General features: G+C 46.4%; 1 protein-coding gene across 13 annotated transcripts in view; it reads left to right on the top strand.

Annotated features, from left to right (window-relative positions):
- The window catches only part of Rere (arginine-glutamic acid dipeptide repeats), a 350,306-nt gene that overhangs the window by 273,786 nt on the left and 52,539 nt on the right, over positions 1-23,981 (top strand). For all 13 annotated transcript variants that reach the window (XM_029475940.2, XM_029475947.2, XM_029475939.2 and 10 more), the window contains one exon: positions 18,964-19,044. In XM_029475940.2, the coding sequence (XP_029331800.1) occupies positions 18,964-19,044 (81 nt within the window). The remainder of the gene's footprint in view (positions 1-18,963; positions 19,045-23,981) is intronic.

Below are 23,981 nucleotides of genomic sequence, written 5' to 3'. Positions count from 1 at the left end.
ACGTACACCTGTGTGCCAGAAGAGAAGGTCCCTTTATAGATGATCATGAGCTACCTTATGGTTACTGGGAACTGAGCTCAGGACCCCTGGAAGAGCAGTGTTCTTAACAGCTGAGCCATCATCTCTCCATCCCCCACCTCCTCGCCCCACAATGCTGCTTTTTAAGGTGGAGAATGCTGGGACTAGCGCTGTCCTTGGCTTGAATTCAGTAGGAAGACCAGGCAGAGAACCTGCATAGATGTTCCTGAGCCTGGGCCTATTACTCTCTGCAGCTTCTCCCAGAGACTGAGAGGTGGAAAGTGGTGAAAGGCTGACCGTGGGTTTGTTTAGTTTTGGCCATGACTGAGGAGAGAACATTCTTGCTTTCCTTGCCTTTTCTGTGTTGGAATTAATAGAAAAGCTGAGACAAATGTCAGGAGCAGTGCACATGTCGCTTGAGCTGGAAGTTAAATCTCACAACTCCTGAAAGGAGTTACCTTCCCTTCCAAGTTAACCTGCAGTGTAGGATTACCTGGAGAAGTGTGTCTGTCTGTTGGTCAGTTGTATGTCATTCTCGTGTTGTTGTACTGTCCCCTCCTGCAGTGGTCCCTGTTACACTGTCACAAGATTATAGCTATCCAGAATTCCCACACAAGGAAACTTGGAAATCAGGACAGAGGTGGTAGATGGGTAGATAGCCAGGGGCTTCCATCAGGCAGGGATTTTGTGGGATTAACATTAGGCTGCTCAAGGGTAAACAGGAAAGATCTTTAATTTTTGTGTTTGGTGTGGTTCCCCACAGGCTGCTTTGTTTAGAATTACAACACACCAGAAATAGGACACAGACAGAGCCTTAGAAGGTGGATAAAATGTTCATGTTCTCAGCTGTGATGCTGGTAGAGACAGGTGAGGACCACTACTAAGGGTGCCTGAGCAAGGGCAGTGGATGGACTACCTAGATGGCAAAGTGGAATTGCTGCCCTGGGATTGGAAGCATTAAGGGATGCTATATGGATCTTAATGTGAGGAAGAGGAGGTCGGGGAGCAGAAGACATTGGGACATTTGTAGGGGACAATGCAGGCCAAAGTTGTGGTGGTACAAATAGCCATTTAGAGTTTCTACAGTGGTGTCTCTGGCTGGAAATAAGAATAGTCTGAGATATGTTGGAGGAGCAAAAGTGCGAAATATGTACAGTTGCTCATCACCTCGGTCCCTTGACAGGGACATAGCAGTACTGTTGTTGATGAGAGTGTGCAGCTGGCAAGGTAACCTGATTGCTCCAGACCTTCCTAACACTGAGCAGGTGGGTTGAAGGCGTGCAAAAGCTTTGAGGAGGGAGGCAGGGTTGGGGAGTGGGTGGACACGCACCTAACACTCTGAGGCATCATCCTGTTGTCCGTTTGCTTACTTGCCTAGGAAGGTTAGGTCTCCGCTGTGTGGGGGGAGCATTGTCTTAGCCGTGAAGATGGGGGTAACTGTGACTTCCAAGATTGGGAAGGAATCTTACAGTAGTGATCTTACAGTGGCTGTGGGTGATGGTTTCCTGTGGACCGAGAGAAAGGACTGAGGAAAGTGCCTGAACTTAAAATGGGACTCTAGTTGGTAGGATTCCCTTGTCACCATGGTTTTCGCTTTCTTTGAAGTTTCCTCAGTATAGTATGTTTTATCAAAAAGTCTGAAAGGCCTAAGACAAAAAAAGATGAAGAGGAGCCTAACGTGTGGATGATTCACTTCCTCCTGTGAAAGGAACGTCTCTCTCATCCTTTCTTACGCCTAGGAGGGAATTTTTTTTTTCTGCTCTTAGCAGATTAGATCTTAGTGCATGAGCCACAATGTCCGCCTGTCTGCCCTCTGAGCACCCTGTGAGAAGACTGGTGTCCTGTTCATCTTTGGTCTGTGATTTCCTCCAGAGTAAGAAACTTGTCTCACTACTCAGTTGTCTCCTTTCTACCCTTTCGACATTCTTCTGTTGTGTGCTATAGTCCTCTGTCTCACAGAACCAGCCTCTCGGGGTGTGTGACTGCTTAAAGCACAAAAAGCAAAAGTCAAATAGCCTTGATTTCTGGGGGAATCCATCAGTGCCTTGGACTACTTTAAATGAGTGTTGCCCTTTCTCTCAGGACGGGGACTAATTCAACAGTTAGGCTCTTTCTAAGTATCTAGGAAGGAAATGCCACTGAACTGACAGTTATTAAATGCCTGTCAGTACAAGGTTTCTGGCAGACATGACAACCTCAACAGAAGAGGGTGATACTGTAAGGACAGAAGTCAGAATGTGGGAAGTTCCCCTGAGGCCAGCACAGAGGAAGATGTAATGCTGGGACAAGCTCAGGAGCCCTCACTGGCTCTACAGTTAATCCAGAGTGTGCTGAGTCTAGTTGATATGGACAGTGCTTGCATGGTACTCCAGAGAATTTCCATGTCTCTCTTCAGTTGGTACAAAGGAAAACAAAACTTTAAAAAAAAAAATTGTCCCAACCCCCACCAGGCATAGTAGCACCACTGTAATCACCAGCATTTAGAAACCAGAGCCAGGTGACCTAGGCCAGCACGCTCTCTCAAAAGAAAACAGTGCAAATGCTGCATGTGAAGCATCTAAAAGAATGTCCCTGCAGCCATTCACACTGACGTGCCATTTCAGTCTCTCATGCAGCCCAGGCTGGAGGTTTCGAACTCTGTTCCTCCTGTCCCACCCTCCGGTGTAACCAATACTTCTTGTGTGCTCAACAACACTCCACTCGCTGAGCCATATCACTAGCCACCTGGCAGTTGCCTTTGTGTGTCTTGTTTGTTTGCTTTGTGTGTCTTTGTGTGTATATGTTTTTTATCATGAGGATGTCATTTCCAGTGTACAAATGTTGACATTTAAAATCAAATGGGTGTCTAGAGAACTCCTCAGTGGTTAAGAGTACTTAATGTCTTACAGAGGACCCTGGTTTAGTTCCCAGCGCCCAAATGGTGGCTCACAATGCCTGTTAGCTCCAGTCTAGGAGTTCCTATGCTCTCTGCTGGCCTGCAGAAGTCCCAGGAACATGGCGCACAGACATAAGGCAAACTAAAACTCACCCGTCACACACATTCCCAAGTGCGCGTCATCACTGCCTGGTTAATGCGGTGGACTTCTTAAAAATTAGCTCTTAGATGAGCATTAGCATGAGGTTATGTTCTGCTTATTCCCATTTGTCAGTTATTTGTAGATGTGAGTGCCAGGAAGCCATGCTTACGTGAATAAACAGATGGGAATTGAGGGTTGCCAGCATCACTGATTACCTGAGTTCCTTCCATAATAACGCCCAAAGAGTGATCTGGTGTTGGGTTCTGTTTTCAGTTGCCTAACAGATGGTAGTTCATCAAAACTTCAATTAGGTTGAAAACAGAGAATTAAAAGGTATCTAAAGCCGGGTGTGGTGGCGCTCGCCTTTAATCCCGCACTCAGGAGGCAGAGGCAGGCAGATTTCTGAGTTGGAGGCCAGCCTGGTCTACAGACTGAGTTCCAGGACAGCCAGGACTACACAGAGAAACCCTGTCTCGGAAAAAACAAACAAACAAACAAACAAACAAACAAAAGTATTTGACTTAGCCCTGGGGCCTTGAATTGTGCTCTATGCAGTGCCCTGAGAGCACCAAAGCTTCCTCCTAAGAGAAGAGGGGAGGGAAGAAAGCCGGAGGTGGTGAGGCACACCTCTAACCATAGCTCTCAGGATCTCTAGGAGTTCAAGCCAGATTGAGTTCCAGGAAAGCCAAGGCTACACAGAGAAACCCTGTCTCAATAATAAAAACAGACGACACAAACAAATAGAGATGAGAAGGAAAGGTAGATACCGGCCCTCCCTGACAGATGAATCCTACGAAAGCTGAGGGTTTGGAAATGGATTCCCTAAGAACTATTTGAATCATCAGTTGGTCCCCAGGAGAGTCCTGGAGACCTGGTAGGATATGGGTTGGTAGTATAAAGAGAGGGTCATCCTGGGCGCCCCAAGCATGAACGGGCTGACGTTGCTTTCATAGAAAAGTTCTGCCCTTGTGCTCTGAAGCCCATGTTGTGAACTCACACTGGAAAGAGTGCACAGCGCCTCTTCCCTATAGCAGACCCTCAGGTAGATTTGCTCTTTATTGTCAATGGAGCACACACACCACTCCAGCACACCTTTTAAATGTTTAGGTGCTGGGCGTGGTGGCACACGCCTTTAATCCCAGCACTCAGGAGGCAGAGGCAGGCAGATTTCTGAGTTCAAGGCCAGCCTGGTCTACAAAGTGAGTTCCAGGACAACCAAGGCTACACAGAGAAACCCTGTCTGGAAAAAAAAAAAAAAAAGGAAAAAAATGTTTAGGTGGAGCTGGAGGAACATCTTGCTGATAAGACCTGGCCGCTCTCAAGAGGCCCTGGCTCCAGTTCCCAGTACCCACATTGCTGTGGACAGGAGCCTGTAAGTCTAGTTCTAAGGTATATGACACCATCTTCTGGCCTTCTCAGGGACTGCACAAATGCAGTGCACTACATACATGCAGGCAAACACTTAATATACATAAAAATAAACTTTAGTGATGGAATTTCATTATCACTGGCTCCCTCTGAAGTCCCATGTGTTTGGCAAACACAAACTGTTTTTTAGGAGACTTAGGTTGGCCAGAATGACAAAGTATCTATGGCATAAAGCAGATTAGGAATTGCCCCTTGTTTCTGGAACATTCAAGATGTCAGGTTCAATACCATGGCTCATGGCAGCACACTGCCCAGCGTTGGTACTTATTATACCTGTTGGCACCGTGTGCTGGCTTAGGACACAGGCCCCAGGTGCTTCAGATGTTTCCTTAGACTCTTGTACCTCACACTGGTCACATCAACATTATCCTAAGAATACTATGAATCCAGTTCACAGTTAAGCATGTGGGAGTCCAGTTGGATCCACCAGCATGTGTGGCTTCCAGGAGCTCCTTGGTCAACCCTGAAGAGGAAGGACACTGTTGCTGTCTCTAGGCCACAGTGAACAGTTGAAGAGTTTCTTGTTTTTTATGAAGCAGTTGTGACTTCCCCTGTAACGACCTCCTCCATCAGTCGCTGTTCTCCTTCCGGTGCTTTTCTGACTGCTGATTTCCTCTGCGCACCAGGTCCCCTGACTTGAAATGACAAGGCCGCATTTAGCTCAGGTTTCTCAAACGCTGCGACTTCATCTCGTTTACAGTATCACATTTCTGTTGCAGTACATTGTGTGATCTGGGCCTCCCCACAGCATTTTTAACAATTGGTAATTGGGCAGGAAGTATGTTTTTATCACAGTGGCCTTTTGATTTTGATTTTACAGTCATGTCGTGTTTAGCAGAGAGCAGGAGGTGGACAAGCAGTGCTCTGAAACACATTTGTGACAGAGAGAAGTCTGTTGTTTCAGCCACTTGGCTATCTGTCAGCTCTTCTCAGACTTCCCCCTTGTGCTGGTTGCCTGGCAACCTGGGGCTGGAGCAATCAAACCGTGGCCAGTGCTTTTCCAAGCCCAGATTGGGAGATGATTTATTGGTGGAACTGTAAGCACCGTAAACCAAGCCTTAGAAATGGATCTCTCTTCCCCTCCCCCTCTCTGGGTTTATAGGAACGACGCTGAGAAAAGATAAAAGAAGGAAGTTAATTGGAGGATTTTTATCACACGTACACACAGAAAAGAATAAAATTACGTCCTTGTTGTGTCCACATATTGTTATTGGAACTTCTTCCTTTCTTTCTCTCTCTCTCTCTCTCTCTCTCTCTCTCTCTCTCTTTCTCTTTCTCTCTCTTTCTCTCTCTCTCTCTCTTTTTTTTTTTTTCCGGAGACAGGGTTTCTCTGTATCACCCATGCTGTCCTGGAACTCACTCTGTAGACCAGGCTGGCCTCGAACTCAGAAATCTGCCTGCCTCTGCCTCCCAAGTGCTGAGATTAAAGGTGTGCATCACCACTGCCCAGCTGGTGGGTCTCTTTCAAGTGTGTGCACAATATGTGTCTGTGTGAACCTATTATAGAAGACAGGGCCTCTGATTGTTCATTCTGAGCACGCCCAGGCTCCCCACTTTCTGCTTCTGCCCATGCTGCCTTTTCTACCATCCCCCACATAACCTCCACTTTTCTTTTTGAGATGATCTTTCAGTGTAGCTAGCCTAGCCTTGAACTCACGGCTGTCTTGCCTTCGCCAGCAAAATGCCAGAAGTAATGGGTGCCCTCTGCTCCTGACTTCCTCACAGCCTTCTAACTAAAGTCACTCTAGCAAGATGGATTTTCCTGCCAAAATGAAACTCCACAGCTCTTGTGACAGTATCTCCTTCCTAACCTCAGATACCTTCTCCAACAAACAAGTGCAGGGAACCATGTTCTGCATCAGGGGAGCACTGTTGTTCTGAACAGAAACCAGCAGGGCAGCCTTGTGATTGGCTCATACCAGCTTTCTATCTAGTCCCCTGTAGGGACTAGATACCAGTCTAGACTACATACATACATACATACAGGGCAGCCTTGTGATTGGCTCATACCAGCTTTCTATCTAGTCCCCTGTAGGGACTTGCCTGAGTGTGATAGCCATCATTCATGGGGGCAGACTGAGCAAACACGGTGCCTGTGGTGGGTAGGAGACAGTGACCACTGGTTGACAGAACTCTTACTGATGGCTGAGGTCTGGCTTTGATGGAAGTGCTTCTTAGCTCCACTGGACTGCATTTCTTAAAACGACACTGACTTTCCTTCCCTTTGGGCTCATAATCTTGTTTTGTTTTGTGGGTTCTTTTTCTTCTTCTCTTCTTTGAGTAGGATCCCACTACGTAGCCCTGGATGATCTGGAATGTACCATGTATACCAGACAGACTGGCTTTGAATTTTCAGACATCAGCCTGCCTCTGCCTCTGCAGTCCCAGGGCTAAAGATGTGAGCCACCATGCCCAGCTGGCTTTCTTTGCTTCGGGCGGTGATATCTTGGCTGGACTCAGTGAGGAACTCAGGCTTGTATCATAGAAGGGAAATAAAGTCCCTACCAGGAATGACAGTGAGCTGTGGTGCCTTTCCCTGATCAGGGAGTCAGGAGTCCTCTCAGTGGCTTACAGATATGGTGTATTTGATTTGAGATCAGATGTCTGTATGCATATGGGTCCTTGTTGCCCAGGGTTGTGCTAGTACAGTTATATACCTTCACAAAGGTGACCATTCGGTGCTTGGGCATCTTGTTATTGTAAGCTACTGGTATACTAACTCACACACACACACACACACACACACAAACAGTATATATGTGTACACACACACAGAGAATAAACAGTATATATGTGTATGCAATATAAATATATATATAAATATATATACTTAGATAAATATAATTTATAATATAAACACTTATGAAGACATTTTTGAGACATAACCTCTTGTAGCTCAGGCTATTCTTGAACTTCCTGTGTAGCTGAGGGTGCCCATCAACTTGTGATCCGTCAGCCTTTCCTTTCCTAGCACTGGCCTGTGCTGCTGCTCCTGACGGGGAATGGATCCAGGGCTTCATACACAGCCCTCCACCCACCACCCCTTTTTAAAACAGGTTTTACGAAGGGCTTTCTCACTGAGATGACTTTTCTCCTTTGCGCTTTAACAGCCAAGCTACAGTTCTTTTTATTTTATACACCTTTGCTCTGTGCCGAGATCAACTTTGTTAATGCAAGCTGAGCCTTTAACAGCATGTTCCTGAACCACTTTCTGGAGCATTTGTATGGAGACTCTTGAATGATATCACAGGGAAAGAATGGCTGTTTGTGTTCTGCTATTAGTGCCAGGTTATTTTTAATTTGAATGTAGCTGTGTAGCCAATAATTGGCAAGATGTATTTAGTCAGCTGAATCTCTGCACCTGTTGATCTGCTGTTTACCTAGCCTCTGACTTGACTGGGTCAGTACCCTGAAGCAAAGGACTTTGCTGTGCTCAACACAGTCATCTATTAACTCAGGGAGTCATAGGTAAAGGTAGGTAGGAGGACTCAGCTGTTACTTACCCCACCTGACATGTAGTCATTTTCCTACCAGGTATGTGGTCCTTGAATGGAAAATAGAGTAATGTTCACTTGTTAGCAGACAGCCTGGGAAGGAGTAGTCAATACACAAAGGTTGAAATAGAAAACTGTTTATTCTTTACCTTAAGCAGGTAGCTGGTAGGAAGAGGATAGCTTGCATCCTCTAGTAATTGTGTAGGTTTGGTTGGAGAAGATAAGGAAGGCATCCTTTGGTTTTGTTAGTTATATTTAGACACTTAGCAGTGGAGGCCTGTGGACAGACAGAATGAAGCCAGACAATCTGGAAGGACTGTGGTCACCTCCAGATTATTCATGTAATCAATAAACTGTGGTTGAGGCCCACTTGCTCCATGTCATCAGATGTGGGGCCTGTAACACCTGAAGCAGCCCCTTGCCTCTGCAGTTTGGCAGAGTCTCATATGTGAGTCTCATACCGCATGTGATGTCTAAGAACTAGGAGTTCTTAGAGCAGAGCTTGCTTAGTGTCCAACAAGTAGGAGTTTGCTTCTTTATTTACATTAATACTTGACTAACGTTAAGTTCAAAGGGATTTTAGTTTGCTTTCTTTTTGTCTTGAGATAGGGTCTTCTGTATGTATCACCAGCTGCTCTCAAACTCATCCTATAGCTAAGACTGACTTTGAATTCTGCCTCTGCCTCCCAAGTACTTGGACTACATGTGTATACTGCCAGATGTGGCCAAGGTTAAGGTTTTAGTGATCTACATAAGTCAAATCACTCCTAACAATCACAGACAAACAAAACTACCCTGAAAACAGCATTAGAAATATGCCCTCCCAGGCAGGCATGGTGGCGCACACCTTTAATCCCAGCCCTTGGGAGGTAGAGACAGGTGGATTTCTGAGTTCAAGGCCAGCCTGGTCTACAAAGTGAGTTCCAGGACAGCCAGGGCTACACAGAGAAACCCTATCTCAAAGGGGGGAAAAAATGTCCTCCCTTAATTTCTGAGGGGGGAGAATTGAGTGAGGAGCAGCTCTGAGCCCTAGTGTGAGAAGTGTGGTTGTGCACAGTCATATGGGCTGTGGGTTTGGAATCCTTCAAGACCCCTCATTCCCATGCTAGGACATGACTGCTGGGGTGGATTTGTCTGGCCTGTTCTCCAACCTGATGCTTCCAGAATGGCTGAAGTTTGTGTTTAGTTGGTTGGTTTGGGTTTTTGGTTTTTGTTTTGTTTTGAAGACAGGATTTTTCTGGCTGTCCTGGAACTCCCTATGTAGACCAGGCTGTCCTGGATAACCAGTGCTGCAATTAAAGGTGTGTGCCAGACCACTTGGCTCAGAGTGGCTGAACTTGTATTACTATTGCTGGCACTAGTTACTTTTCTGTTGCTGTGATAAAATGCCATGGCCAAGCCGGGCGTGGTGGCGCACGCCTTTAATCCCAGCACTCGGGAGGCAGAGGCAGGCGGATTTCTGAGTTCGAGGCCAGCCTGGTCTACAAAGTGAGTGCCAGGACAGCCAGGGCTACACAGAGAAACCCTGTCTCGAAAAACCAAAAAAAAAAAAAAAATGCCATGGCCAAAAGCAGCTTAGGGATGAGAGAGATCACAGAACGTCAGAGGAAGCATGGCAGCAGTTAGTAGCTATAGCAAGCAGAAAGAAATCACATCTTTAACTGCAACCAGGTGCTTCTTCTATAACTCATCTGCAGCTGACAGCAGTAGGTACTAAGGGATCTAAGGCCCTCACTAGCTTGCTAAGAGGGAAAGAAGCTGGGAAGGCTCAGGGGCTCAGATAAGCTGCAATCAGGATCTTTGGGAAGGTAGAATTTATCCTGTACCAGGTTCTGACTGGTGAGTAGTGAGGGCAGGATCAGTAGATACAGCAGGGCAGCCTGGAGTCCCGAGAGTAGCCATGGGCCTTTACAGCTGTATATTGTATTGTATGCTTATGAAATGTTTTATTCTCTACCTAATTTCAGCCCCAGGAGAGTGTCCTCCATAAGAAGTCAACAGCTGAGGTGCAGCTATTGAAATAAAAGGTTGTGAGGGTGTGCACAGGATCTTGAGATCCACGTAGGAAGTAAGCATAGAAGAACTTTATTGAGCCTGCCCAGGAAGCATGTTGATCACAAGAAGGAGTCCTGCAGGGAGGGCCCCAGGCCTTAGCAGTCACGCGGCAGGGAGTGTCTAGGATGAAGGAGCATATCAAGCCCTTAGCATGTTGTACACACCACGTCTGATTCTTGACCTATAGTGTGGCTCAGGGACACCTGTCTGGGCAAGTATATTATGGCTGTGTGTGTTGCTACCACTGCCGTTACTGTTTACATCAAGACCTGAAGGAACCATATGAACTCGGGGAACTTGAGAGACACTGAGAAATTCTAGATAATTCTGTAGGCTCAGCACTAAACTGCTTTGAGCATGTGGTCCAGCACCCCTCAGTCATGTCCTTAGCCCATAGCCTGAGTTGTCATATCTTTAGCCCATATAGCCTTATATCAGGACATGAAACTGGACAATATTTCTCTGAATAAAATGTGCATTCAAGTTTGCCTCAGGGGAACATATGTATGGAGAGAGGGTTCTGGAAAAATGGCTCTTGCAGAGGACTGGGTTGTTTGGAGCACCCACATGGTGGTCCAAACCATGGACCCCAGTGTCAGGGGCTTTGCAGCCCTCTTCCGAGCTCTCCTGGCACATGTAGGCAAAGCATGATAAAGTAACCCCAGAACTCACAGTGTGTTACGAGACAGCGAGAAACATGTGACCGTGGGTTTAATCTTTCTTTCTTTTTTTTTTTTTTTAAAAGCTTATTTCATCTTTTTTTTTTTTTTTTTTAAAGATTTATTTATTATATGTAAGTACACTGTAGCTGTCTTCAGACACTCCAGAAGAGGGCGCCAGATCTCGTTACAGATGGTTGTGAGCCACCATGTGGGTGCTGGGATTTGAACTCTGGACCTTCGGAAGAGCAGTCGGGTGCTCTTACCCACTGAGCCATCTCACCAGCCCGGGTTTAATCTTTCTAGAAACTAGTCATTTAGATCTTTTATGTAGAATTCATAGAAAATGTTTCTTGGGCTGGTGAGATGGCTCAGTGGGTAAGAGCACCCGACTGCTCTTCCGAAGGTCCGGAGTTCAAATCCCAGCAACCATATGGTGGCTCACAACCATCTGTAACAAGATCTGACGCCCTCTTCTGGAGTGTCTGAAGACAACTACAGTGTACTTACATATAATAAATAAAAAAAATAAATCTTTAAAAAAAAAAGAAAATGTTTCTTATATTTCAACAAGGACACAGGTCTACTGCATGCTCCTTTACTCAGTGTATTTGCAACTTTGCTGTCTTGGAATAGAATGTGAGTGTAAAAGATAAAATAAACTAGAGATTTGATAATAACCAATAAAAGAATAGTATTTGTTTACTTTGGGTTTTTGACACAGGGTCTCATTGTAGCTGCCGTGGAACTCACTATGTAGACCAGGTTGGCTTCAGATTCAGAAATCTGCCTGCCTCTGCCTCCTGAGGGATTAAAATTATACATACACTACCATAGCTGGCCTAAACGAACTATAGTTTACATAATTTGCTATACTGAAACTCTGAAGTTAATTAAACTTTCAATTCGATTGGAATAGTACTAGCCATTGTGGAATGTATTTAAACTGGAGACAGAAACCAGGAGCAGCGGTCTCCTCCTAGATACCCTGTGGTACTATGTTTTGCCAAAATGGTAGGCACTTCACTGGGACACCTTTCATTAGTGTATAAGAGCTTAAGCCTAAAGCAGGTGATGCAGCAGTGACTCTCGGAAGGTGATGGATGGGGTGATGTTGACTGACTACCAGAGGGCCGGCCGTCTGCTGAACTGGAATAGACTGTCACCCAGCGGGCTCTCAGTCAGGGCAGCCACAGGCATGATGCCGTGCACCCTCTGCCTGCCAAGGGGCCAGTATTCTTTCCTAACCCAAGACTCCTTGTTAGTCACTTTGAAGACACCTTTTGTCCTGCCTTCCTACTTCTCAGGAAACTCAATAGAGTTTCCCAGTGCCTGGCTGAAGGTCTCACACTTTTCCGTCTGTCTCGGGGCAGGCAGAGGAAGACTGTAGGTTGCTTACTTGCAGATCTGCTTGCTCTTTCGTCCCCTGAGAACCAATGCATTATTAACGTAAAGTTCTGTGCAGCAAACAGGATAGAGCAGAAGACCATTTTCACAGTGGGACTCATTTTAATACCGACAGTGTTCTCTAAACTGTTATGTAAGAGGACTAAGTAGAGAAGTCATGTCGTGTTTCTGACTGTGATGTACTAGTTAAAATTCACCAGAAGGAGTTAATTGTGAGAGTTCTCAGCCAGTGGCTAATGCAGAGGTCCACCCCCACTCTTCTGGTGCTGCAGACCAGGCTCAGATGATTTCTGAGGGAGCCATGTGCGCATGTGATCTAGGGCTACAGGCAACCTGATCATCCCAGGACTCAACTTTCTCCCACGAGTCTTACAACTTCCAATTTGATGTTCAGAGCCTTTTGTTGTTGTTCGAGGGTGGTGGGGCAGGAATTTTATGTAAGGGGCAAAGGCTGTTTAAGAGGCTGAGACAAGGGTGAAGAATGTGATATCTTTACTTGCCCATACAGAGATAGTTTTAATACTTTATCTTAAAACAGAAGCCTTTATCTCTGACCTGTACAATGCTTTTAACTTCTGCACCCCACCCCATTCTCTAGGCTCCTCTGTTTATGTATGTCACCTCCGCCCCTCCCACCCTGAATCAAGGATTTGATGCCATGTAATTTCCTCATCTGTGAGATGGAGCTGTTAGAAGCTTTGCTCCTAAGGTGGATGGAGGGAGCCTGGGGCAGTGGCTCTGAAGGCAGCATGCAGCCATTAAGTGCAGCTGCATTAGGTGTACCTCACCACCCTCTCCACGCCAAGACATGCATAAACTGCCGCTTTGTTTGCTGAGCGGGAGGACTAACGGGAGGCTTCTTGTCCAGGCCCAGCTAGCCATCTCAGGGTGAACAGGAGCGCACACAGTGGGCATGGAGCCCGCTGTGCACTGAGAGCTCAGGCAGGTGTTCCCAGCAACAGCACAGGAACCCCAGGACACATTAACCTGGAGAGGGAGATTAATGTCACTGCATTTATTTCTGTGAGCATCTTCCCATTTCAGGAATGGCTGTGAGTAAACAGCCATGTGGGATTCTCTGTGAGACAGAAGAGTAGACTGCACACAGACCTCTCTCAGCCCCTCCCACCTGGATGGTAGGAAGCCCCGGGTAGAGGGATACGTGCAGTAGATGAACACATCAAACATATCCTGATAACAAATCCACAAGAGCATATTTGCAAACTAGTAATGTGGGCGTGCTTGTTGACAGAAAAGGAATCCAGCGTGAGTATTTAATAATGCAGGATGTTAAGCATTTTGGGGGTTGTTTAGAGTTAGTCAATATTTAGATTGTATAACATCAATGTTGAGATCACAGCTTCACATAATATGTAGTTATGTTATGTACAAAATGGCTGGAGTATGATTAGAGCCTTTCCAGAAATGGCTGAAATTCTGTTCTAATCCCAAGCCAGAATTTGACAATTCTTTTTATGAAACTCAAACGTCTTTATTAAAAATATTTTTCTTAAATATTGTTTATTTCTGTGTGTCACAATGTTTGTGTTGGGACTTTGCATGCCATAAGGCTCATTTAGAAGTCCGAGGACAATTTGCAGGTCCTAGGGATGGAAGTCCGGTTGTCAGGTTTAGATGCAAGCCCCTTTCCATGCTAAGCCACATTGCCAGTTCTCAAAATGCCCTTTTATGTTATTGGGTTTTGTTTGTTTTGTTTTTCAAGACAGGGTTTCTCTGTGTACCCTTGAGTGTCCTAGCAAAATGTCAATTTTAAGGAGTTTTACATTAAGTCCTGGCTGTAGGATGCCCAGAAGCATTTTACTGATGGCCAGAGTTTTCACATTCAGTGAGTTTTTAACTTCATGACTAAATATATTCTCTGGGTGAGGGCAACAGGGGAAGAGTGAGTTTGGGGAGGAATACGGTACTGGATATTGGCAATAATTCATTTATTTCATGTGAATGTGGGTTTTTTTGCATATAGATATAGATATGGTGTATATATATGATATTTATATAAATAAAAACCATATCTCTATCTATCTATATCTATATCTATATCTATATATATATATATATATATATATATATATATATATATATTCCACCATGTGGCACCTGATGCCCTTGGAGGTCAGAAGAGGATGTCAGTTCTCCTTGACCTGCAGTTACACCTGGCCGTGAGCCACCACCATGTGAGTGCTGGGAACCAAACCCAGATCCCCGATCCCCCACCCCACCCCACCAACAACAAGTGTTATTAACTGCTGAGTCATCTCTCCAGCCCCTGGTCATATTTCTAAGCCAGAAGTAAAGTTTTCCCCACTAGGAACAAGCCTGTAACATACTTACTCATAAACTGAGTTACCATGGCTAAGTACAGATTTGTGTTTGGGTCTCACCTGGCTGTGAGGATTCATACATAGAAAACAATGAGGCCTAGCTTCCAAGGTGCAGAGTACTAAAGAAACAAGTATCAGTTTCAGCAGCCACGTGTGCAGGTGATGGCTGCTGGCCCTGGAGCATTAAGCAGGGCTACTTAGCCCTGGCAGTATGACCCAGCCAGTTACCACAGTTTAAATATACACATATACTTCCTCTGTCACCCTTGGCAGCCTGGCGTTCTAACATTACACCTTCAGGACCCGAGAAATAATATTCAAGGCCTTGGAAATGTTGAGTTCATGGAAGACATAAGAAACAGACCATGAACTTAGTGGCTTAGCATTCCTCTCTGTAAACAAGTCAGCATGTTAACTGTTAAATTACTATCGAAAACATGAAGGTTTTCATGTGGAGACAGGGGTTCACAGAGGGATGGAGTTGCCCACCTTAGAAGCTAGTCTCACATACTGATGTCGTCCAGCTACCGTGTGCTCTGAGGGCTTGGCTTTGTTTCGATTATTTTAGAGGCCACTCTGCATTTCTGGTAAACCACAAGGTAAAGCTGCCCTGCGAGGCAGATGTCTGGTTGGTTTTGAGGCCTGTGGCTTTCCATAGAGAAGTAACAGCACAGGCCACATGAAGCTTTTACTTCCTCTTTTTCTTAGAATAAGGCCAAGAGTACTTTGCACTTGTTTGTCATGCATGGACAGCAGTAATAGATCTGCACTCCCCATCAGATGCCAGTTCATATTTCTGGAAGTGTAGTTAGTTTGAGATGCCTGTGAGACTGCCAAGTGAGTGTTCTCAGTGGGATTGCTTCATAGATGCACCCTTAGAGACACTAGTGAGTATTTTTCAAGAAACTTACAGCCAGAACACAGGAGGTTGGAGGTTGTCCTGGGAATTTTGAAGAGTAGAAAGACCAAAGCAAACCCTGGAAGCACATTGAGAGGATAAGTAAATAATTGGGCTGGGTGTCACAGGGAGTCATTTCAGCTTCCAGAGTTCAGAGTGGACATTTTTGTGGTGGTCCTTGTTTGTTTGGTATAGGTTTGTTTGCTTTGGTTTCTTTGCTCTGTTTTTTTAATTAATGCAGGGCAGCCTCAGACACACAGTGTAGAGAGGAATGACCTTGAATACCTTAGCCTCCTGCCTTCATCTTCCAAGTGCTGGAATTTTAAGCAAGCACCATGTTGCTTGGCTATGGGTCCTTCTCCATTTCTTAGTCCATGACAAGCCAGTGCTAGCAGAGTTGACTTCACTTGTTTCAGAAACTTGAGAACACCAACTGTCCAGTCCCATAGGAAGGAACGTGGCGTTGGATAGGATTGCTGCCTTTGCAGCTTTTATAGATGAGTACAGGAAGTCTCCTACAAATCAGTGAGTGAGCTGCTCACAGGACTTTAATTTTGGAGCAAGAAGGATTCCAGTCTGTATTTTAAATGAACCCTAGAGGTAGAACTGACATCATCAGGCATCTGGATGGAAAGGTAGGGTGGGCCTTGACATCAGGACTCAAAGAAGCATGGGCACCATCCTGCAGGGTTAAGTGTTACTTTTTGTTTGTTTGTTTGGGTTGGTTTGTTTGTTTGTTTTTCTTTTTTTTTTTCTTTTTTTGGTTTTTCAAGACAGGGTTTCTCTGTTTGGCCCTGGCTGTCCTGGAACTCACTCTGTAGACCAGGCTGGCCTCGAACTCAGAAATCTGCCTGCCTCTGCCTCCCAAGTGCTGGGATTAAAGGCGTGTGCCACCAACGCCCAACAAGTGTTACTCTTAGAAGAGCTGGGAAAGATAATGGGAGCTGATGGGGAAAGCCGTAGGTTTTTGTTGTTTTGTGCTGTTCTCAAATCCGGTTTTAGCTGAGGCTGACCTTGAGCTTCAGCTCCCACTGCTTCTGCCTTCCTAGGCTAGGGCTGCAATGTGCTTAAAATATGGAGGCTTGAAAGTTTCCCTTGGCAAAGGCTTGTCACAGGCTGTATGGTGAGCTGCGTTCCAGGAAGGAGGGCTGGAGGTGGGACCTGGGCCTTCAGTAGGTGGGCTGGAAGGAAGAGTTGAGCTGCTGATCTCAGAACTGAAGAACTGGCACACTGGTGTTAAATGAACTGGAAAGTGTACAGTCACAGGACAGCTACCAACAGACTGAATTTCATAGAGAATGTTGGGAAACTAGGACTTGTGAGGCTGGCTGACTCTGATCTGTTTCATGATAGACCTTCCTTAGGTTGGGGATGATAGAGCACATGCTTAATAATTACTTGTGATTTGAATGGTGTTTCTCATAATCTGTGAAAGCATAGACTCTGAATTCATTGGCCCTGCTCTATCACATTATCCAGATGTTCCAGAGTCAGCCTTCTTCTCTCTTTTCTGGTGAATACATTGTATGTTGCTGGGCACTAACCCTACATTTGATACCACAGTCTGGCACTCCACCCTCCAAACTATCTCCTACCAACCATCTCCCCTTCTCAAAGCTCCCTCTAACCCTACAAACACTGCTCCTCCCATTGGTAACCTGTTCTGGTGAGAAGATGCTCTGGCCTCCCTTGGTGCACAGTTGCGATGCCCCTTGCTGCTTTCAGGCAGTGCCCTGGAGTGCTCTGTGATGACTGTATGCACTTACCTTACCTGCAAAAAGCCAGTCACAGGTTAAGCATACCCTGTCAAGGTTTTTCAAAGTCCCTCCCAGTGCTACAGTAACCCACCAGAGTGAATTCAGGGCCTCCTCCCCTACAGTGCTGTGCCACCAGCCTCTGCTGCTCTTTTCCTACTCCACGACTTGGGCCTCCCCAGGGAACGCTCCACCTTCAACCCCTGGTCTGCCATTGGATCTTAACTCCTCAAAGCTCAGTGCAGCCTGATCCTCACTGCCCTCTAAATCTCATCTACAAGCAGTCAGTTTTTCTTTCTGCATACTTGTCCTCCTTGGAGTTTCCAGAATGTTCCTATGTCCTTCCTGGGCAACTGGAAGCCCAGCTGGAGCTCACCTGGCAGGCTTATGCTCTTCCTTGTCAAGTCCCCTAAGTCAAGCAGAGCTTGCTTCCTCTTCCCAGCTCCACCCACCACCCTTTGTTCCTCTGCTGCTTTCTTTATAGGCCCAAGGTCCATCTGTACCTATTTGCTTCTCTGGGCTGATTGGAACTCCTCAAGGGCTTGCTCTAGAGGTGCTGTGTGCAGCTCAGGCTGCCTGTTGATTGTATGACTGATGCAGAAGTCAAGTACCAGAAGTCTGCTCTTCATACCAAGAAGTGTGCGCTGCTTTCTTGTGCCTCACAGAATTCTCCCACTGAACTATATCAATTATATTGAAAATTGACAGTGATGAGTCATATCCAGCACTGGGAGAACTCGGAACTCGCAGAGCCTGCAGGACTAGAGCGGGAGGCTGTAGATGGGTCTTGTAGGCCAGGTCTGGCCCTTCTCTGTGTTTGTCCCGCGGGTCTCTCACACCCAGAGTGGGAGGCCTCTCTTCCCAGTGGGCAGCTGATTTATTGGCTGGGGCGCTTCCGTGGTGATCACTAGTGAAGTGCAGGCTGATACCCAGGCCTGGCGGGAGCAAACGCCTCAGCCGCGGGCTGGAGTGGCCACGGCGGGCGGGAGGGACCGGCGCGGGTTTCGCTGCCTCACTGTGGGCATGCGGCCTGGCCCTGGTGGGTAGCAAGTTTCGCCTTTGAGGTGACCTGCTGCTCTCAGGGAAGACACCGAGAAGGCCGTGTCGAGGGCTTGGTCGCCTGCGGGGCCGGGCGGGGCGGAGCCGAGCGGCTGCGGCGGCGATCCAGGCCGCCTTTTGCAGCCGCCCGCCGCCGGGCTCGCCGCGCTCCAGCCTCCTCCCCCGGCGCCCTCCGCTCCCCGCGCCCCGCGCGGCCCCGCCGCGGTCACACGCCAAGCAGCCCGCGGCCGCCTGGCCCTGCGCTTTGTGGAGCCCGGGGACGGGCGCGGCCTCTTTACCTGTAGCTGCGAGTCTCCCTCGGATCGGAGGTGGGAGCTGCTCCTGGAACCGGGCAAAGTGAAAGTCTGTTTGGGGTCGGGCAGACCGGGAGGGCCGGGGGCTCGACCCCAGAGGCTCCCGGCTCCAGGACTACCGGCTCCTTGTGGGCTTCCGCGGTCAGGGGATGGGAAGAGGGCCGGATCGGCCCGAGACACTTCTGCGAAGGCATCTGCTTCCGCGGGTGAAAAGCAGCTATGTTGGTTTATTGCAACGCGGGCTGTTTGTTGTTTGCTCCTTCCTGCAGCTTGTGGTTCCCGGAGGCCGCCTTGGCTCCGATTGCTTTTAACCCCCGAAACGTGCGGCGCTGCTTGTGGTTCCCCGCAGGCCGGGGGCTGCCCTGCCCTGCTCTGCCAGCAGGTCCCAGCTGTGCCGCTGAAAGCCTCCAGCCTGGCTAATATTCCCGAGCTCAGACTTTTCTGTGGTTGCTTTTCTGCTGATTGCAGATATCTTTGCTTTGCTGACATCCTGTTTTGGTTTTGGTTTTTACATCTCACTTGTTTCTCTTTTATCACAGAAACGCTTCGTTAAGGGGCTCCGACAATACGGCAAGAACTTCTTCAGAATCAGAAAGGAGCTGCTTCCCAGTAAGGAAACCGTGAGTACAATTGGACTTTATATAACTTGGGTTGTTTTTTCCCTTGCTCTGCTCCTGCTGCTTCTTCGCATCTGGGCTTAGGAAATGGTTCCTTTAACCCCGCTCTGTGCCTGACCCAGGCCGGCCTCCGGATTCTTCCTTTTCAGCTGGTGATTTTAAGATATCAGAGTGACATGTTGTGCTTATCCTTCTGAGGAACGCGTTGTAACGGGAAGAACAGAGTGTGTGTGTGTGGGGGGGGGGTCGCTAGAGAGTTAACATCTAATTTTAAATCCGCTGGCTGAAATGGGAAATGGCATTTTATCGCTAGTTTGGATTTAGTAATTGTCAAAAGTCATAGACTAAGCCAAAGGATAGAGCTGAGAGGTTGATGGAATTCTGCTGGGATTTCCCCTCCGTTTATTTAAAGTAAGGTTGTTGTGTTCTAGAGAAAATTCTTTTAAATCTTTACTCTCTCAGCTTTAAATTTTTTTACTTTGTAGTGAAAAGGGTTTTTATTAGTTGCTTAATGGGGGCTTTAAAAAAATTCCTTTGCTGTTTCAAAAGCTGAGGGTCAAATGCTGACCTGACCGTTGCTTTTGATGAACTTGCTGTGGGAGAGTGTGCGGAGACTTCCTTGGTAGGTGACACTGTAAGAGTACAAGCTCAGATACCTGTAAGTGCTTGCCTCCAGGAAGGTGGGGTGGACCACCCACCTCACCCTGCTGGCAGCCTCCAGTCTGACCCAGTGACCGGAAGTACCTCCCACCTAGGAGGGGGAGCAGGGCTATGATTGATATCTAATCTGGCTTTAGGAAGAGAGGGATGAATGCAGACTATCCATTACAAAAGTGATGGTAGGTTTTCTCAGTTGGTGGTTACTGATTTCCTCTTGGTGTTTAATGCTCTTACTTATTAAAAATGAACAGTTTGTTTCTAGACTATAGAACACGTGTAGAACCCTGATAACTGGGGAGAAAGGTTCTGAGATTCCAAGTACATCCCAGTAAATAGATTTCTCCAGTTAATGATAACTAAGTTAAGATTAAATCATCATTGTGCATCTAAATGTGCCGAGATGGGCCACTGAGAGGACCCAAACTATAGATATTGCGATATCTTGTGGAATCAATCTGTTTCTTACTCTTTCCAGAACAAGTTTTGAAGAGACTTTGTAATGGAGAGCAGAGCAGCAGCGATGTAGAAACTCTAAATTTTCTGAGAATCTCATATTTTCTAAGTTGTTACATACTTTAATGCTAGGCAGTGGTGTCACACACCTTTAACCCCAGCACTTGGGAGGCAGAGGCAGGCAGATTTCTGAGTTCGAGGCCAGCCTGGTCTACAGAGTGAGTTCCAGGACAGCCAGGGCTACACAGAGAAACCCTGTCTCTAAACAAACAAACAAACAAAAAAACAAAATAAAGTGTCTTGACTCAAAAGTAGCAGCCTTCTTTGGGCTGAGTAGAAAAGTCAGTGACATGTGTCAAGTTGATAGCTCATTCTTAGCCTATCAGCTCAGATTTTTTTTTTTTTTTTTTTTTTGGTACTGGTGCTGGGATTGAGCCCTTAGCAATTATCTCAACCCTCCTGCTCTAGACTTTTATCTGTCCCTTTTATCTGCTGAAAGTTGTAAAGCGTAAAGATCTGACAAAAGAAATCTGGACAGTCATTTTATCTTGATGCTTTGTAGGACAGGAAGGGAGGAAGCAAGGAAGAAAAAAGAAAAGTAGTACAATTGAGGATTAAACCAAAATCTTAGATGGAGGTGGGAGCTGGGGATGCTGGGAATCCATCCAGGGTCTTGTGCTTGCTTAACAACCTTGGAAACACAAGACAGTTTTATTTAACGGAATGCAGAAAGCAGACCCGACGGACCTTTAACCTAGCACAGTGTCCCTTACCTGGTTTCCTAATTAGAAAGTCAGTTTGTCCAGATCCCACCTGATCTTGGCTGCCCACGTCATGGACTGATTCAGTAATTCAGGCCTTTTCCTGCTGCGGAGCAGCCCTGGGAGAGGGTTTCTGCCTATCATTCCAGGGCTGCTTCCCCTCACCTGCCATGGCTGTGCCTTCTCTAAACACCATTCCCTCCTAGTTTCCAGCCATTTTGTGTGGGCACAGTCACTAGAGTACAGGAAGCAGAGAGGCCTGCAGCCCTGGAGGGCCTCTCACACTTCTGCTGAGTGTCATTAGGTCCCGCTCCCTGCTCATGGCTTGGGAGAAGTTTGGTAGTTGGGTGAATCTCTTAAGTGTTCTAATCAGCTGGGAGAGGCTCTTGTCTTATATTTTCCTTAGCTATCAACCTAGCCTGGCTAATCATTACAGACAACTACGGGAGGAGGCAAAGGGCACTGTCCACTGTTGCAGAAGATGAGGAACCTTGCAGGTACCTGTGTTCCAGAACTTTCTTGATGGAAACCTTATGGTTAGGAAACTTTATAGAAAATTCTTACAATCTAGATGCTCTGCCACATGTTCTTCTATTGCATTATGGGCTGCTTTCTTTGCTACTCCCAGAAGATTTGAAACATCTGGAGGGCATGACTGGGTTTTAGAGGGTCAGCAGACCTGTGTTGTATCGATGGCCTGGCCAGCATCTATAGCACCTGATCTCCCTGAAGGTTTTTTTCTGGCTTAGTTTGATGCTGTGGGAAGTTCCGATCACGTTTTGACAGGTTACTGGGAAGTCACTGTTTCTGAAATGGTGCTTCTTTGCATGAGACAGACGCTCTCAGCCTAAAAACAAAGTGGGGTGCCGGGGCCTGGGAGACCCTGGAGAGATGGCTCCTAGCTTAAGAGCACTTCCTGTTCTTACAGAAGACCAGAATTCACTTGACAGTGCCTACATCAGGCATCTAAATCTCTTGTTACTTTAGCTCAGGAGATCTAGCGCTCTCTCTCTTTAGAGCTCTCAGCGCACACACACACACACACACATGAGATTTTTTTTTTACTTTTATTGTATGTATATGGATGTTTTGCCTGAGGAGGTCAGAAGAGGGTACCTGTGGATCCTCTAGAACAAAGTTATAGTTGCAGATGGTCATGAGCTACAATGTGGGTGCTGGAAATTAAACCTGGGCCCTCTGGAAAAGCAGTCAATGCTCTTAATTGCCCAGCCATCTCTCTAGCCTCAGAATAAATATTTTTAAAGATTATTTTATGTGTATGAGTGTTTTACATGCATGTATGTCTGTGCACCACATGGATGCCTGCAGAGGTCAGAAGGGGGCATTTGATCCCCTGGAACTAGAATTACAGACAGTTACGAACCACCAAGTAGGTGCTGGTAACCAAACTGTATTCTCTACAAAAACAGCAAGCAGCAAGTGTTCTTGTTTGTTTTGTTTTGTTTTGTTTCAAGACAGGGTTTCAGGATTTCTTGGTGTAACCCTAGCTGTCCTGGAACTCACTCTGTAGACCAGGCTGGCCTCGAACTCAGAAATCCCCCTGCCTCTGCCTCCCCAGTGCTGGGATTAAAGGCGTGCGCCACCACTGCCCGGCGTAGCAAGTGTTCTTAATCTGTAAGCCACTTCTTGAGCCCCAAACTATTTTACACACACACACACACACACACACACACACACACACACACACATCTATAGAAGGAGGGTTTATATATGCCACCACTGCCTAACTAATAAAGATAATTTTTTTTTTTTAAAAAGCTTTAAAGAAAAAAAAACAATGCTAAAGAACTGTTTAACTGTTGCTACACTGGGCTGCTGTTGTCTCTGCCACTCATGCTGTGGGCTTCAGGCAGGTTATTGGACACTTTTGTTTTGTGATTCCTGTGAAACCATGTGATAACTCCAAGTCCTTAGACCATGAGTGAAAATTTAAATGAGATGATATCTATAAAGAGTATATAAAAATATTTTCCCAATCTATCATATTCTGTTGAAAACAAGTCTTTGTACATATGCGTGCTTGCTGGGGATCAGACCCTGGTCTTCAACATGCTAGAAAAGTGTTTCCCGCTGAGCTCTGCACCGCTGCTGCCACACCATGCACACAGTGGTTCTGTTCTGGAGCTGTTTTCCCCGTCACCTGTCCTTTCTCTTGAGTTACTCAGGAAAGGTGGAAGAGCGCCTACAGGAGTACCTGGGTGGGGACAGATCTCCTTCCTTACCTTTGGAGGCTCCTGTAGGAATTCCATTCCTCCCATTCACTACAGGCCTTTATGTCTGATAAAAGTGCCTGTGCAACGGACATCAGCTTTCCCAACACTTGGTTTCTGGAGTTTGTTGTACAGGGCCTGGGTCTGGCTTTCCTCTGAATGCTGCTGCCCACTGAAGTGGGAATAGTGGCTGTGATTAGGAAAACCAACTGTTTATAGAGGGTTAGTTGAATGGGTATTACGTGTTAACCTCATGGCACCCGAGAGAATAACAAGTCAGATCCTTTTAGAATTACGTCTCTGCAGATACCCAGTTCTTCCTTCCTTTTCCCCATTTGCCTTTCTTTAACATATGTATAAAATATGGTTAGTAGATTAAAATACTAGGAGTGAGCAGTGTCTCAGAATGATTGAGGCTGCCCACTGCAGATCTCTCAATTGTTTACACAGAGGTCTGGGTGTTAGTGCATCGATGTAAACACTGCCAAGTGTCCTGCATTTCTGAGAAGACAGGGCTAGCTCCTCTCCCAGAAGTTCTGGAAATTGCTGTCCTCCAAGCCAGGTCTCATTCTAAGTGTTGTCACTCTGCTGTTGGGTAGATGAGTTATATGGCCCCTGGCCTTGTATGTTAAAAATAAACAGGCCTGATAGACTTAGATCCTGATCACCCACAGGGAACCTATCTTATAATACAGATCCCAAAATAACTTGTTCTCACATACATTGCCATTTCTTATAAAATCTCAGGATGACTATACTCAAAACATAAGGATGGTCTCTCTTCATCTTGCAAACATGGCTGCTTTATATGAATGGAAGAGTGGCTCCTGGGAGA

The sequence above is a fragment of the Mus caroli genome, unplaced genomic scaffold, assembly GCF_978045245.1.
Source record: "Mus caroli unplaced genomic scaffold, Mus_caroli_1 scaffold_6, whole genome shotgun sequence".
Taxonomy (NCBI): domain Eukaryota; kingdom Metazoa; phylum Chordata; class Mammalia; order Rodentia; family Muridae; genus Mus; species Mus caroli.
This window is presented reverse-complemented; position numbering and strand designations above follow the sequence as displayed.